The sequence below is a fragment of the Suricata suricatta genome, chromosome 1 (genome assembly GCF_006229205.1).
Source record: "Suricata suricatta isolate VVHF042 chromosome 1, meerkat_22Aug2017_6uvM2_HiC, whole genome shotgun sequence".
Taxonomy (NCBI): Eukaryota; Metazoa; Chordata; class Mammalia; order Carnivora; family Herpestidae; genus Suricata; species Suricata suricatta.
The window spans coordinates 13,193,798-13,208,846 of record NC_043700.1 but is presented as its reverse complement, the minus strand read 5'-3'; the positions used below and the strand labels follow the sequence as shown (position 1 = coordinate 13,208,846).

General features: G+C 40.2%; 1 protein-coding gene across 1 annotated transcript in view; it reads right to left on the bottom strand.

Annotated features, from left to right (window-relative positions):
- The window catches only part of WWC2 (WW and C2 domain containing 2), a 180,954-nt gene that overhangs the window by 69,512 nt on the left and 96,393 nt on the right, over window positions 1–15,049 (bottom strand). The window contains exon 5 of the mRNA XM_029934162.1: window positions 1,143–1,222. Coding sequence (XP_029790022.1) covers window positions 1,143–1,222 — 80 coding nt within the window. The remainder of the gene's footprint in view (window positions 1–1,142; window positions 1,223–15,049) is intronic.

Here is a 15,049-nt window from a genome sequence, read left to right as displayed (position 1 = left end):
TATGCAGTCAGGTTTGGAAACCCCTAGGATAGGAGCATCTGAAAGCATATAATGGTTACGCTTACATGAGTAACTGGCAAACAGAAGACCGCCATAAGCCCAAGTCCGAGACTGGTGGTCAGGAGTCGTGCCTGGTGTTCGGACCTGTAACTCATCGTGCAAACACGCAGAACTCCCAGCCAGCTTCTGTTGGTCTGGCCAACAGATACACAGGATCTTTACAAGGGGTAATGCCTTCTGTGCGGGACGGCCACACTGGGGAGAGTGGGGGAGGGACGGGAGGCAATGAGGGGCTCTCCATACACACTGCTCACGGCTGGCACCGAGGCCTGTGCGCAGGGGAGGGAAGCGCGGAACAGTTGAACGCCTCTGAGGGACCAGGCCTTCAGTCCTCTCTGCGCTCATGTGGCTGTGAGAACCTTCGGCTTCTTGCCTCGCACCAGACCCTGCGGCAGGACGGGGAGGTTTGGGGAGCTGGGTGTGCCTGTCAGGGTTTAGCTGGGCCCGCCTGTCAGCAGGGAGAATGGTGGCTTCCGGGGGGGGGGGGGGGGGGGGGGGGGGGGGGGGGGGAACGGGGCAGGAGATCCCAGGCTCTGCTGCCCTGTCAGCCATATTTTCCTTAACTTAACCCCGCCTAGAGTTAGGCCGGTGGCCTGTCAGGCTTGACTCCAGAACTGGAAAGGGCAGAAGGGACACAAGAAATGAGGCGCTGACTCAAGCTCCTCGGGGACAACCTGGCTTGCTCCCTGAGGTCAGCCCGGAGCCCAGGGCAGCAGAGGCTCCCCACATCCGGCCGTGAGAGCCCAACATGGAGGCACTTCCTGTGCGCATTCCCTTGCTCCATACCTCCATCTTAGAGCAGCCTGGCAGGGGCCCAGGGCACAGAGTTAACGTTCCCACTGGTTTCGTTGCACCTCTCACGATGAATAAAACTTCAGACCTCTTTAACGTGTACAGATTCCCCCCAAGTTTTTTGGTTGTTGGTTCACTGGTTTTCTTTGGTTTTTTGGCGCAAAGCTCTGAGCTTTTTACTTCATGTCTCTTAGAGAAATCTCGTTATGTAATCTGTATTTCTATTTTCTTTGTATTAGTTAGGGGGCTTTGAATTATTCTAAAGTGAATTTCAGTAATTTTATACTCACTGTTGCAATGTCTCAAAGCCTTGTTCTTTATAGAGCAATTCTTGCTTCATCTGTGAGAGTTCTCTCTTCAGCTTTTTAACCTTTTGTGAGAAATCAATGTAAATATGAATGTTTGTAAGTAATTAGCAACACTGTTTTAAAAGACAGTCTATTGGTAAGCTATTAAACACACAAACACAGCTATTAGCTTAACATTCACACTATTGGTTTTCCCTGGACAGCAGTTCTGCGGAAGGTAGCTTAATGATGTTTAAATTATCAATGATGTGCAGTGCTACTAACGTTTACCCTCAGCATCTTATTTAGCGACATTCCTACGAGCTGGCATCATGACTGCCTCCATTTTGCGATCAATGACCAGGAAGGGGAGAGTGAGAACTTGAAACGCCAGCGTGTCTAACCCTGAAAGCGTGTAGTCCTCGTCTCCATCGCTCTGCTCCAGGACCACTGGCCTCGCTGTTTCTCAAATGCATCAGGCAGTACCTGCCTCAGTGCTTCTGCAGCGTGCCGTTCCCTCTGGCTTGTCACCCAGGCCTTGGCTCACATGTCACCTTTTCACTCAGATAGGACTTCTCTAACCATCCCACCATTGCCCCCACTCTATTTTATTTAGTGCATAGTATTTCTCGAGTGCTGTCATCTTCTGTGTTCTTGCTTACTGTCTGTCCCCCGGGGGAAAGTAAGCCACATTGCACCATCTATCTCCCAAACTTCTAGAAAGGTACCGGGCACCATAAGAAATAAAATGACACGGACAAAAAATGTCTGCTCCATAAACGTTTGCTGTCAAACTGAGAACATTTTTTTCCCGTTGTCCAATATATTCTTGGTAACGACGATGCTAAGATGTGATAGGTCTAAACAAGAGCAGGAGCCTGGTTTCCTCACAAACTGAAGGTCTTCACGAGGGTGTCACAAATTTATTTCCATGTTATAGCCTTAAGTTTTAAGCACTTTCTGTGATGCAGTATTTCAAAGTGCTTTGGAACTTTTATTTCCTATTTAGTCTATCCGTTCCACAAATATTTCCTGACTTTCCACTATGTGGCAGGTCCTGGGGTCTGAAGTGTGAATAAAACCGACAAGACCTTTGCCCTCATGGGTCCTACGGACCAACTGGGGAGCCAGGTGTGGAGCAAATAATCCTCCAACGAAATAAATCTTACCATTTACCGTGGGGGATATAAAGGAAAGTCTCAGATCCTTCAGGATAAAAAGGAAGGACAGGTTTGGTGGGAGGAGCTGGAGAAAGCCCGTCTGCGGAAATGGTGGTGAGGCAGAGCGGGCCTGCGGGGCTTCAATTGGTCAAGGGGGTCCTCAGAAGATAGGGCTGGCAGACAAACCCTACACGGTGGGAGGAGGAAACTCAGAGCAAATGTGAGATTTGCTGAATTAAGGAAGTGGGAGGCAGCAGGCGGTGTGACTGGAAAGGAGGGGCTTATTATATAGAGCCGTGGCGTCATGCGGAAGATTTCTAAATCTTAAGAGCAGTTAGAACTGAGGAGGAATTTTAAAGCATGATCTGCTTTATGATTTTTAAAAAACCACTGTGATGACTCTAGTGATTGGACCAGCGGGGCCAAAGGGGCCATTCCCCTGCGCTGCGGGCTGGCCTTTGGGCAGTGCACGGAGAGTAGAGCGCGGAGGAAGAATGTATTGGGAGGCAGGATCTACAGGACTTGATGGTGGACTCAATGTACACGGTGAAAGGGATGTGTCAAAGGTCACTGCCAGGACTGTGACTTGCCAGGTGGGTGCACGAAGGTGCCTCCCTGGAGGGCGGGACCAGATCTTGGGGTAGGATCAAGGGTGTTCTTTAAGATGTTTAGTTTTCTGATACCCATGAAACTTCAAAGTTGATTAGAATTTGGAGGCTTGATGTTCAGAAGCGTCTAGACCAGAGGTCTAAAACTGAAAGTCATTGATATAAAGACGATGCTTTAAATGCATGAGAATTAATGAGATCCCCTAGAGAGAGTGTGTGTTGAAAACAGAAGAGTCGGGAACATGCCTCAGGCATCTCCTTCATTCAGAAGTCTACTTCAGGAAGGAACAACAACAAAAAAAAAACCACTCTGAAGCCGTGGCCAGAGAAGCTGGAGGGAAAAGAGGGCATCTCGGAAAAGGAGAGAAGAGTCAAGGGGGAGACGAGGCACTATGCAGCATAAAATGACAAGGACAAGGGTTGTGCAAGACTCCTGTCTGTAGACCTAAGGCACAGGGCTTTGCGCATTCTGGATATTCAATAATTTCTCTGTTGGTAGATGACCTGTGGCGCTTATCTGACTGTCTGAGAGTCTGTGTCCTAAGGCACTTCTATTTGATTAGGGAAAAGGAAAAAGCAAATAATTATGTTGCAAGGCCCAGCTGAGAACTACAAAGGGATGTGCAAACAATGCTACTGGAATCCAAAGGACGGGAGTTCCTGTGACTGACCTCAAGGAGCGGGAGACGTCGGATTTGGATTTTTGAAAGTGCTTGAATATTCATGACGAGCAATGAGCTCATTCACCCTGGATTCTCAAGCCTTCCCAGTTGATTGGATTATTAGCATGTCAAAAGAGCCATCAGCAACCAATAGCTCTTTCCACAAGTACTTCTGCTTCTGACAGCACTCTAAAGAGCAGTTTACCAAAGACTGTAACATTTTTATTTTAAAACAACAACCACAGCTAATCCAAAACTCAATAGCAACTCAAATAGCTGGGCTGAGGCTTGTCTTTACCTTTGAAGACACAAGCTGATAAGACAATGGTGATAGGAACCCACTAAAAACCACCGAATCAAAACAATTAGCATATCTCACGGTCATAAAATAGCATTCCACTTAAAATCATTTGGATTGAGAAACCACACTCCTTTTAATTCCTTTCAAAACTTTACATTCAAAATCTAAAGTTAACTTTGGACCTTTCAGACGCTTCTCTCTTTGAGTGATGTGAGATTTTACCGTCCTCTGAGTGACCAGGATAGAGAAAGTTAAGCTGTGCTTTCTTGCATTCTACATTATTTATTTTACCCAAGGTTGGCTCTAAGCCACTGTTTTCATCTTGGGGGCTCCTCCTAGTGAATTACCTGAATGATTTTTACCTCTGACTATCAATGTTGCATTTTACATTGTTACCTATGAAAAAGCCTGATCCTATTATAATGACAAGTGAAAACAGGAGTTCTTTCAATCAAACATTTCCAATTGTTTTTAGTTATAAGAATATGGTCTGAACTAGTTCAACAACCTTTCTTCTCCGAGAACCGTTGGACATCCTCAGCTACCACGAGATCTTCCATTCTCCAGCTCACCCTCAAATGTAGGACAGAGACTGGAAACACCAACATCCTTCCATCAAAGCTCAAGGATTAAGCTAATGCTGACTTGCAAATTTAGCACAAGGTAGAGAAGCAATGACTGGAGCTAAAATGCAGGAGGACTTTATGTATTTGCAGGCATCGTGCTAAATATAAATGTCTATTTTCAATCCACGTAACTACTCTACAGATAGTTTTAATTCTTATTTTATAGGTTGAGGACTCTCAACCCAAAAAAGAATAAGTAAGTAATGTGCTGAAGGTTACACTGCTACCAAGAACAATCCAGAACCCAGGAGATGGATTTTAAAATTAACTATAAATATACAAGTTTTAGCTACTAATGGCATGATAATACACTTCGATAATACGAAAGACAAACTAGAATTTTGGAAAATGACCCAAGTAAAACCGATGGCCCTTATTTTACCTTGGAAACTTCATTATTCTTATATTCCACCCAAACTGAACACATGAACGGCCCACAAGCCTTAGGGCCCATGTTTTTTTCCGTTACATACTCAACTTTCTGCCCTAGCCAACCATCTAATTTCATAGACTTACTTCTGAGGAATCAAATCTCACAACACAGAGTATCAAATTGGAGGCAGAAGACCCACACTTCTTACACATTTCCTGCTTTCTATACTGACTATACTAAAGCAACTGACATTTTAAACTGATTTTGAGGTTATTTCAGAAAACCAGGAAGATACTGTGATTGAATGTGATGAGTGGGACTGGAAATCACAGAGCTTCTTATCAGTTCTTACAGTCCTGGTATAATAAGTCTTATTTTAAAAGTTGGAGAAAGAAGATGACAATAAAAGAAAAGTAAATTCCAGAAATCTGTGAACCTTGGAAGGATCACGAGACAGGCAGGTTTCATACATCCGCCCTAAAAGTGAACCTTGTACCATTAAAACTATAATGAGCAAAATGGCATTTTACTAATGACTACCTTCCCTTTTCACCACGTTCTCTACTCTCTTGCCGAGAGCTCCTCAAGCAAGCCAACAAAGGGCAACTGTCAACTTGCTCCTTCTGGAAATCTTTCTCCTCACCACTGCTTGCACCTCACTAATGTCCTTCACCACCCCGGCCTCATCTGAAAAGTCACTTTAAAGAAAATGAGAAATCAGCTCCAGATAGATAAAGGGTCAATAATAAACAATTTTTTGACTTTACTAAAGAGCAGAGGAAAACAGGGGCGCCTGTGTGGCTCTGTCAGTTGAGTGACCAACCTGATTTTGGCTTAGGTCATGATCCCAGGGTTGCGGGATTGAGCCCTGAGTTGGTCTCCGTGCTGAGCATGGAGCCTGCTTAAGATTCTCTAACTAACTAACTAAATATATAAATATACATTAAAAAAAAAAAAAGAAAAGAGGAAACAATCCAAGATACTGTTGGAGCTATTTGTGATGATTAACACATGGATTCTGTCATCAGAAACAAGATGACCGAATACAATACATGCACATATATGTATATATTTTTAAGTCAAACTTTAACAACAATAAAAAGAAAATAAAACCAAAGCCACTGGAAAAAAATTGTATGAAATATTTATGAAACATACTACCCTGGGATACACATATTAGCTAAAAATACGAAAGGTCAATGCCAGATCCCTATAAATAATGAAAATAAGTCAGTAAGTTGCCATATGCCCCAGCAATTCTGCTCAAGGTATTTGGCCAAGGAAAATGAAAACATACGTTCACACAAACACTTGTGTAGTAATGTTCATACTATTCATAATAGCCAAAAAGTGGAAACGATCCAAATAAACACCAATTGATGGATGAATAGATGAAACTGGCATACCTGTACAATGGAACATTATTCAGCAATAAAAAGGAACTATGTACTAATATATGCTACAACATGGATGAACCTTGAAAATATTATGCTAAGTGTAAGAAGTCAGTCACAAAGACCACAATGTGTATGATTCCATTTATGTGAAATGTTCAGAATAGGTAAATCTAGAGACAAAAAATAAATTAGTTGTTGCTTGGGCTTATGAGTGGAGGAGAAAGATCTGGGGAATGGGTAGGAACTGCTAATAAGGGTTCCTTTTGGGGGAGACCAAAATGTTCTAAAATTAGATTGCGACTATGGGTATACAATTATGAGTATATTGAAACCCAGTGAATTGTACCTTTTAAATACAGATAAACTGTATGGTATATGGATGAATTATTTCTCAATAAATCTGTTAAGTAAAAAATAAAAAATAAATGAGCAAATGGAAATAGAAAAGGTTAGACCATCACATACATACATACATACGTATACACATACGTAGGTACAAACAATAATCGCCTCCCAACAAAGATAAAATTGAAAACCTTGGTATCATTTCAATTAAAATAGCAGAAAATAAATATCAAAAACAAAAAACTTGGTGAAATGGCTTACACTTCAGATTAATATCCATAGTCTTTATAGTGGTCTACAAGGCTCACAGGTTCTGCCTTCGCTTCATCTCCCAGATTAACACTCCCCCCTCTCCCTACAGTGGGGCCACATTTGACTTCTTGTTCCTTGAAGATCACAGGCCTTCCCTGACATCAGGACCTTCACATGAGCTCTTTCCCACCTAACTTCCGCACCATCTCTGTCAGTTGTTCCTTGCCAAGAATTCCTTCTATAGCTAACCCTTGAACAACATAAGGCTTAAGGGAATGGGCCCCCTGCACAGTAAAAAACCTGCATTTAACTTTTTTAAAAGTTTACTTACATATTATTTTGAGAGAAACAGAGACAGCATGAGTCAGGGATGGGTAAAGAAAGAGAGAAAAACCCAAGCAGCCTCTGTACTGCCAGTGCAGAGCTTGACATGGGGCTCGAACTCACAAAACCAAACCAAGAGCCAAAACCAAGGGCCACCCAGGTACCCCTGCATTTTACTTCTGACTTCCCCCAAACTTAACAGCCTACTGTTGACTGGAAGCCTTACAAATAACATGAACAATTAACATATGCTTTGTAGATATGTGTATTATATAATATGTTTTTATAGTAAAGTTAAACTGAAGAAACTGTTCTTAAGAAAATCATAAGGAAGAGAAAATACTTTTACAGTACTGCACTATATTAAAAAAAAAAATCAACGTATAAGTGGACCAGGGTAGTTCAAGTCCATGTGGCTCAAGGGTCACCTGTGAAGCACACTACCAGTAGTCTTTCAAGGCTAGCTTCTCTCATGTATCCTTTGCTTTTGAAATTCATCCATTTTGTACCAGTAGCTTGTTTTTATGGGTAAACCTGCATTTTATGGATAAATCACAATTTGTTTATCCCTTCATTCACAGATGGACATTTAGGCTTGAGCTAGTAAGAACAAAGATCCTGTGGTTGTACAACTTTGCATTCCTGTAGTAACGTGAAAGAGTTCTATCTGCTGATGACCTCCCTCTGAGCACTGTTTTAGGTACATCACATAACTTTTTATGTATTTCCATTCTCACTTAGTTTATTAAAAAACATTCTTTGTCTGCTTTCTTCTTTGACTGATAAATTATTAAGAAGTATGTAATAATAACCAAGTATTTGGAAAATTTTCCAGATGTTTGTTTTTGACATCTAATTTAATTCCACTGACTCTACTGTAACCATACTCAGTTTGATTTTCAGTCCCCCTAAATGCACTGAGACTTCTGTTCATCACTTATGGCAAGTTCTCCTTTGTGAATGTGCCTACATTTGAGAATAATGTTGTTTTGCTATTTTTAGTTGATGTGTTGTACAAATATTACTTAGATCAGGTTTGTTGATGGTATTGTTCAAAACTTCAACAACTGTGCTTATTTTTTTTCTTTTTTTTTTTTTTCTGATTTTCTGTCTATATATTCCATCAGTTACTGAGAAAGGAGTATGGACTTACCAACTATAACTGTGACTTCGTCATTCTCCTTTCAGTTCTGTTGGTCATCACTTCAGGGATTTGAAGCTCTGTTATGTGTATATGTCTTCAGGGTTATGTACACACATCTTTATGTCCTTTGATGAATGGATTTTTTAGTATAAAATCCCCAGTAATATTATCCTTGTTCTAAAGTGTACTTTGATATTAATATGGCAACTGCAAGTTTCTTAGTATTTCCATTGTCATGATAGATATTTTTCATTCCTTTAATTTTAACTTACCTGGATCTTCATATTTACAATAGCTCTTTTGCAGCCATCATAAAGTTTGGTCTTATTTTACCATTCTAATAATTTTTGCCTTTTAATTGGAGAGTGTACACCACTTACATTTAGTGTAATTATTAATGTAGTTAGGTTTAAATCTACTATATATGTTTTCTATGTCACATATGTTCTTTTATCCTTTCTACCTCTATTCTTTCCTCCTTTGGATTAACTAACGTTTTTATGATTCCATTTTATCTCCACTATTATATTAACTCTAGTATATCTGTATTTTCTCTGTGGTTACTCTAGGCCAGAGATCAGCAGATGACAGCTTGTGGGTCCAACATATCCTGTGGCTTAATTTTTTATGGCTTGTGACTTAACCATGGTTTTCATGTTTTTAATAACTACCCCCAAAAACTGAAAAGAAAAATCTATGGCAGAGACTGTATGTGGCCTTCTCTATCAGTCTTCTGTTGCTGAAGAACAAATTATCACAAAATTGGCTGCTTAAAATTACATTCATTTAAGAGCTCAAGCAAGGCCCAGCTTGTGAATTCTTTGTTCAAGGTATCACAAAACTGAAATTGAGGTGTCAACCAGGCTGAGTTCTCACATGGAAACTCTGGGGAAAAATGCACTCCTCACTACATTCTTGCTCTGGGCTGAATTTACTTCCCATGGTCCCACGAAGGACTGAGAGTAAGTTTCCTCACTGACTGTCAGCAAAGGTCACCTTCAGGTCCTTTCCCTGTGGGTTCCTCCATCCTGAACACAGAAATGGTGCACTAAATGCCTATTGTGTTTTGAACATCTGACTTCCTTCTCTATAATCAGTCACGGAAATGCTCTGTTTTTTAAATTTTATCATTTTACTTTATTTCATCATGGTAAGTGTACTATTCAGTCCCCATCCATTTCCTCCACATGCCCACCCATCTCCTCCCGGGTAATTGTGTTTGTTCTCTATAGTTAAGAGTCTGTTTCTTGCTTTCTTTCTCTTTTTTCCTTAGGAAATGCTATTTTTAAGGGGCTGATGTGATGACCTCCAGCCCACCAGGATGATCTTCCTATTTTTAAGATAAATATGCCATATAAAATAACTTAATCATGAAAAGATCCACCACATTCAGCTCAGAGATTATGTAGGGTATTTATAAGAGAAAAAGTAAGGAAGCAGGAGATCAAAAAGGATACCTTACAATTTTACTTAACATATCTCAAAATCTTCAATTTTTTACTATATGGACCTTTATTTAAAAAATCTGGCAACTCCTGCTTTAGTGTGTAAAATATACAGACTACCTACAAAGAATACTATATTTCTTAAGTGCCTTATGACAATATCAGTTTATTTCCCCCCCAACCTTTGTTATCCTATATTTTGCTTCTAAATATTTTATAAACCCTATTACATATTTTATTATGTTTAAGTAAGCAAATATATTTAAAAAGACTTTAAATTACTAAAAAGTCTTCTATTCACATGTATATTTACTATTGCCTACATTAAGAAAAATGTTTTACTTATATTTAAGAGAGAGAGAGAGACAGCATGAGCAGGGGTGGGTCAGAGAGAGAGGGAGACACAGAACCTGAAGACAGGCTGTGCCGACAGCTCAGAGCCTGATGCGGGGCTCAAACCCACGAACTGTGAGATCATGACCTGAGCCAAAGCTGGACGCTCAAACGACTGAGCCACCCAGGCGCCCCTACTATTGCCTACATTTTCCATTACTTTCTGGAGATCCAAATTTCCATACGGTATTGTTCTCCCTCTACTTGAAGAAATTCCCTTTAGCATTTAATATATTATAGTTCTAAAGGCAATCAATTCTCACAGATTGTGTGTCTGAAAACCTTCTTTATTTTACCTTCACGTAAAAAAATTTCATGGTAAAATATACATATAATAAAATTCACCCTTTTTATCAATTTTTATTTTTTTAATGTTTATTTATTTTTGAGAGAGAGAGAGAGAGAGAGAGAGAGAGAGAGAGACCGAGCACTTGAGGGGGAGGGGCAGAGAGGGAAACAAGAATCTGAAGCGGGTTCCAGGCTCCGAGCTGTCAGCACAGAGCCCGACATGGGGCTTGAACTCATGGACCGCGAGGTCATGACCCCAACTGAAGTCAGACACTTAACCGACTGAGTCACCCAGGTGCTCCAACCTTTTAGCCATTTTTAAGTGTATAATTTAGTGGCATTAAGCGCAACCATCATCACCAGTCATCTCCAGAACATTTTCATCGTCCCAAACTGAAACTCTGTACCCACTGAACACCAACTTCCCATTCTTCCCTCCCCCAGTCCCTGCTAACAACTATTCTACTTCCTTTAAGTTTGCCTATTCTCACGTAAGAGGAATTAAACAGTATTGGTTTTGTGTCTGGTTTTATTTCATGTGGCATATTTTCAAAATTAATCCATGTTGTAATATATATCAGAATTTCATTTCTTTTTAAGGCTGAATAATACACACACACACCATATTTTATTTCCATTCATCTGTTGATGGATATATAAGTTGTGTCATGGCTGATTTTATGTATCGACTTGGAAGATGTCTTTGAATGACATTAACATTCAAATTAATGAACTGAGTATGTAGCTTTACCTCTATAACGTGGGTGGGCCTCACCCAATCAGCTAATGACCTGATTAGAACAAAAAGGTCAGCTTCCCCAAGTAAGAGGGAAGTCTCCAGGAGACTGCCTTCAGACATCATCTGCACCACTGGCTCTCTTGGGTGTCCACCTACAAGCTTTGCATAGGAACCACATCTTTGGCTGGTCTACAGTGCAGATTTGGATTTGCCAGTCTCCACAATCATGTGAACCATTTTTTTTTAATGTTTTTTATTTATTTTTGAGAGACAGAGAGACAGTGCAAGCAGGGGAGGGTCAGAGAGAGAGGGAGACACAGAATCTGAGGCAGGCTCTAGGCTCTGAGCTGTCAGCACAGAGCCCGACATGGGGCTTGAACCCATGAACCGTAAGAATGTGACCTGAGCCGAAGCCCGACGCTTAACTGACTGAGCCACCCAGGTGCCCTGTGAACCAATTCTTATAATAAATCTCTTTCTACACACACACACACACACACACACACACACACACACACACAGTTAGTTTTGTTTCTCTGGAAAACCCTGACTAATACAACTTGTTTCCACCTTTCAGGTATTGTGAATAATATCATTATGGACACTGGTGGACAAGAATCTGGGGACTCCTAGAAGTAGAATTGCTATTTCACATGGTAATTCCATGTTTCTGAGCAACTGCTATACTGTTTTCCACAGTGGTTGGACCATTTTCCATCCCCACCACCAATGCACAAGGGTTCCAGTTTCTCCACATCCTCACCAATACTTGTTTCTTTTCCACTTTAGAAACCAAAACCAAAACCTCCTAATGGGTGTGAGGTGATAATCTCACTATGCCTTTGATCTGCATTTCCCTAATGAATAGCAGTGCTGATCATCTTGCTTACTGAACATTTGCGTATCTTCTTTGGACACATGTCTGTTGAAGTCCCTTGCCCATTTTTGAAGTGGGTTGTTTATTTTTGTATTCAGTTTTGAAAGATATTTTCATTAGGTATAGCAATCGAGGTTGACATCTTTTCTTTCAGTACCCTAAAACTGTCACTGTACTGCCTTGTCACGTGCATAGTTTCTGATGAGAAGTCTGTTCTGATTATCTTTCTTCCACTGTACGTAATGTGTTTAACTTCTATGGCTGCTTTTAAGATTTTTTTTTCCTTATCACTGAAATTCAGCAACTTAATTACGGTATACCTTGCTGAGATCTGATTTTATTCAGCTCTGGAGTATTTTCTGGAACCTATGGATTTATAGTTTTAATTTCTTTAAGTATTTTTTGTGATTTCTTCCTCCGTGCTCTGTAGTGGGGACTCTAACGTACACATTAGACCATTTAAAGACTGTACCAGGAGACACTGATGCGCTGTTCACGTGTTCTCAGCCTTTTTTCCATCTGTGTATTTGCATATTTACTAGTCATAGGTCTCCAAATTCACTGATATTATGTAGCATATAGATTCTTCTCAACCAGTACAATTTTTCATTTCTGGAATTGTATTTTTAATCTTTAATCTAAAACTTCCACTTTGATCTCTTTTATATTTTTATTTCTCTCCTGTTTTCCTCTACATTGTTGACCATGTATATGGTTTTTTGTTTTTTTTAATATAATGTTTTAACATGTTTGCCTGCTAATTAAACAATTTCTTATTGTTCTTACAAGTCATAGTTTCTTGTTTTTTTGATTGGCAATTTTTAACAGTTTCATTGACATATAACTGGCATACAATAAAGTGAGTGTGTTTGAATGATACTTTGATAAATGCCGACATGTATATACCCACAAAACCGCCAACATAATCGAGATAAAGAATATATCCATCAGTCCCCTGAAAACTTCCTTGTGCCCCTTTGGGGTCCCTTCCTTCTGCCTCTCTTCACTACTCTCATTCCCCAATGTGCATGGACATTTTTGACTAGTGGTTGGCTACTGTGAATTTTACACCATTGTGCTCAATTTCGATGTGCTCTTTTAAGCGGTGCTGGACTTTCTTCTAGCACACAGTTAAATTGTTTTAAATAAACATGATCCATTCAAGGCTCGCTTGTAGTTTTTGCTAGGGCAGCTCCCTAGCAACCTTTAGTCTTAAACTAATGTGGCCCCACTACTGAGGGCTCTCTCTGCTGCCCCATAGCTCGGGAGGTCCCTCCATTCTGGCTCGTAGAATGCAAAGTATTCCTAGCCCTATGACCTCTGAGAACTGTCTGTCCTGCTGCTTTCTTTCCCCATCCTGGTCATATTTTATACTATGCTTACTCTGTATGCAGAGATTTGAAAAGATCACATTGGAAGTCTCCAGAGCTTTCTCTTGCTCCTTCCCTCTCTGTGGCTCCCTTCTCTCTAGGATTCCCCACAAATTCCAGACCCTTCCACTTCATGGACCTTTATTCTTCTGTTTCTTCAGCTCGAGCACACAAGTAGACTATGTTTTAGACCTTTTCCCTCCACCGGAGATGGTGCAATTCCAGGGCTGACCTCTTCTGTTTCACTTCGGTAAGAGATTACAGACTTCACCTGCCTGTGATCCAGTGTCTGAGGGCACTTGTTTCATAGATTTTGTCCAGTTCTTTAATTGTCTGCAGTTAAAACACAATTCCTATAGCAGCAAATCCTTTCTGGGCTGCAATGAGCCATTTTGAGCTCTTAAAAGATATTTGTGTGATTCCAACAGCCTACAAAATCTCTCCCTTTTGGACCTATCTCATCAATCTTCCTTTCTCTCGCTAAAGGCACAAGATCTAAATCTGGGGTCCAACTGGTTAATCTCAAATCATACAATTCTATTTTCCTATACCTTGAAGGAACTCTCTGATTCTGGTTCTCTAATAAAATAGAGGCGGGTAGTGCTATGTCTACTGCCCTCAACTCTAGAAATAAACATGCACATGAAATTGCTGATGACTACATGCATACATATACAGTATAAATATGCTATTTTTTTCACTACTTCATTGTTAGGGCCTCATGAGACGGATTCTTTCAAAATTTCACGTGAACACATTAGGTCAATGTATTTATCGTGTATGTATCAAGGGAAAGAACCAGATTATAAGTATGAGTGTGAATGTATTCATTATAATGTCTTTATCACATATAGTTCCACAAAGTGTAACTCTCACGGTCTTTCAAAAGTGAGAGAATGAGTTTCCAGGCTTTACAGAATCATTATAATTGATCACTTAGGAATTATTATTTTCCTGTCTGCTTGTGACTATTTTCTCATAAAAGAAGTTGATTGCATTTAACTTTCTAAATTGCCATCAGCATCACAGATATGAGTTAGGAATGTTTTTTAATTAAGATGGAGGAGACTGAAAGTCAGGGCCAGAGAGACTGAGATGGTAGTTTATCGAGGTGAGAAGAAACGAAGCATCTCTCCAGCATCACAGTGTCCGTGAAGGATTTCTTTTCAAGTATATATTATTTCACTTGCTGGATGGCACCTTTCAAAGCTAGAAAAGGAGAGCAAAATCATTAGAGAGAAAGAGAGAAATAAAATATTATGAAATCAATGAATGTGATTAAGTGTTCCAGAGTCACTTTACTCAAGGTCTGAATATGATTCTTGAAAAAAGCACTCCTGTGCTATGAATTTTAATTATTTCAAGTTACTAGCTCATCATAATAAAGACAAGTATAATGCAGTTCTTGATTAAATAGAGTCCTCTGTCTCCTTTTCTCTTTAAGTCTGCTCTTTTTTTTTTTTTTTAGAAATGTGAGTCAAGTCACACCATTCATTTTGCTCACGAATAAGACTATTTTCTAGCCCAGCACCAACTACGATTCAAATGCACTTCCCAGCATCCTAAAGGAATGGCACCCTTATCTAATGCAGTTCGGTGCTACACG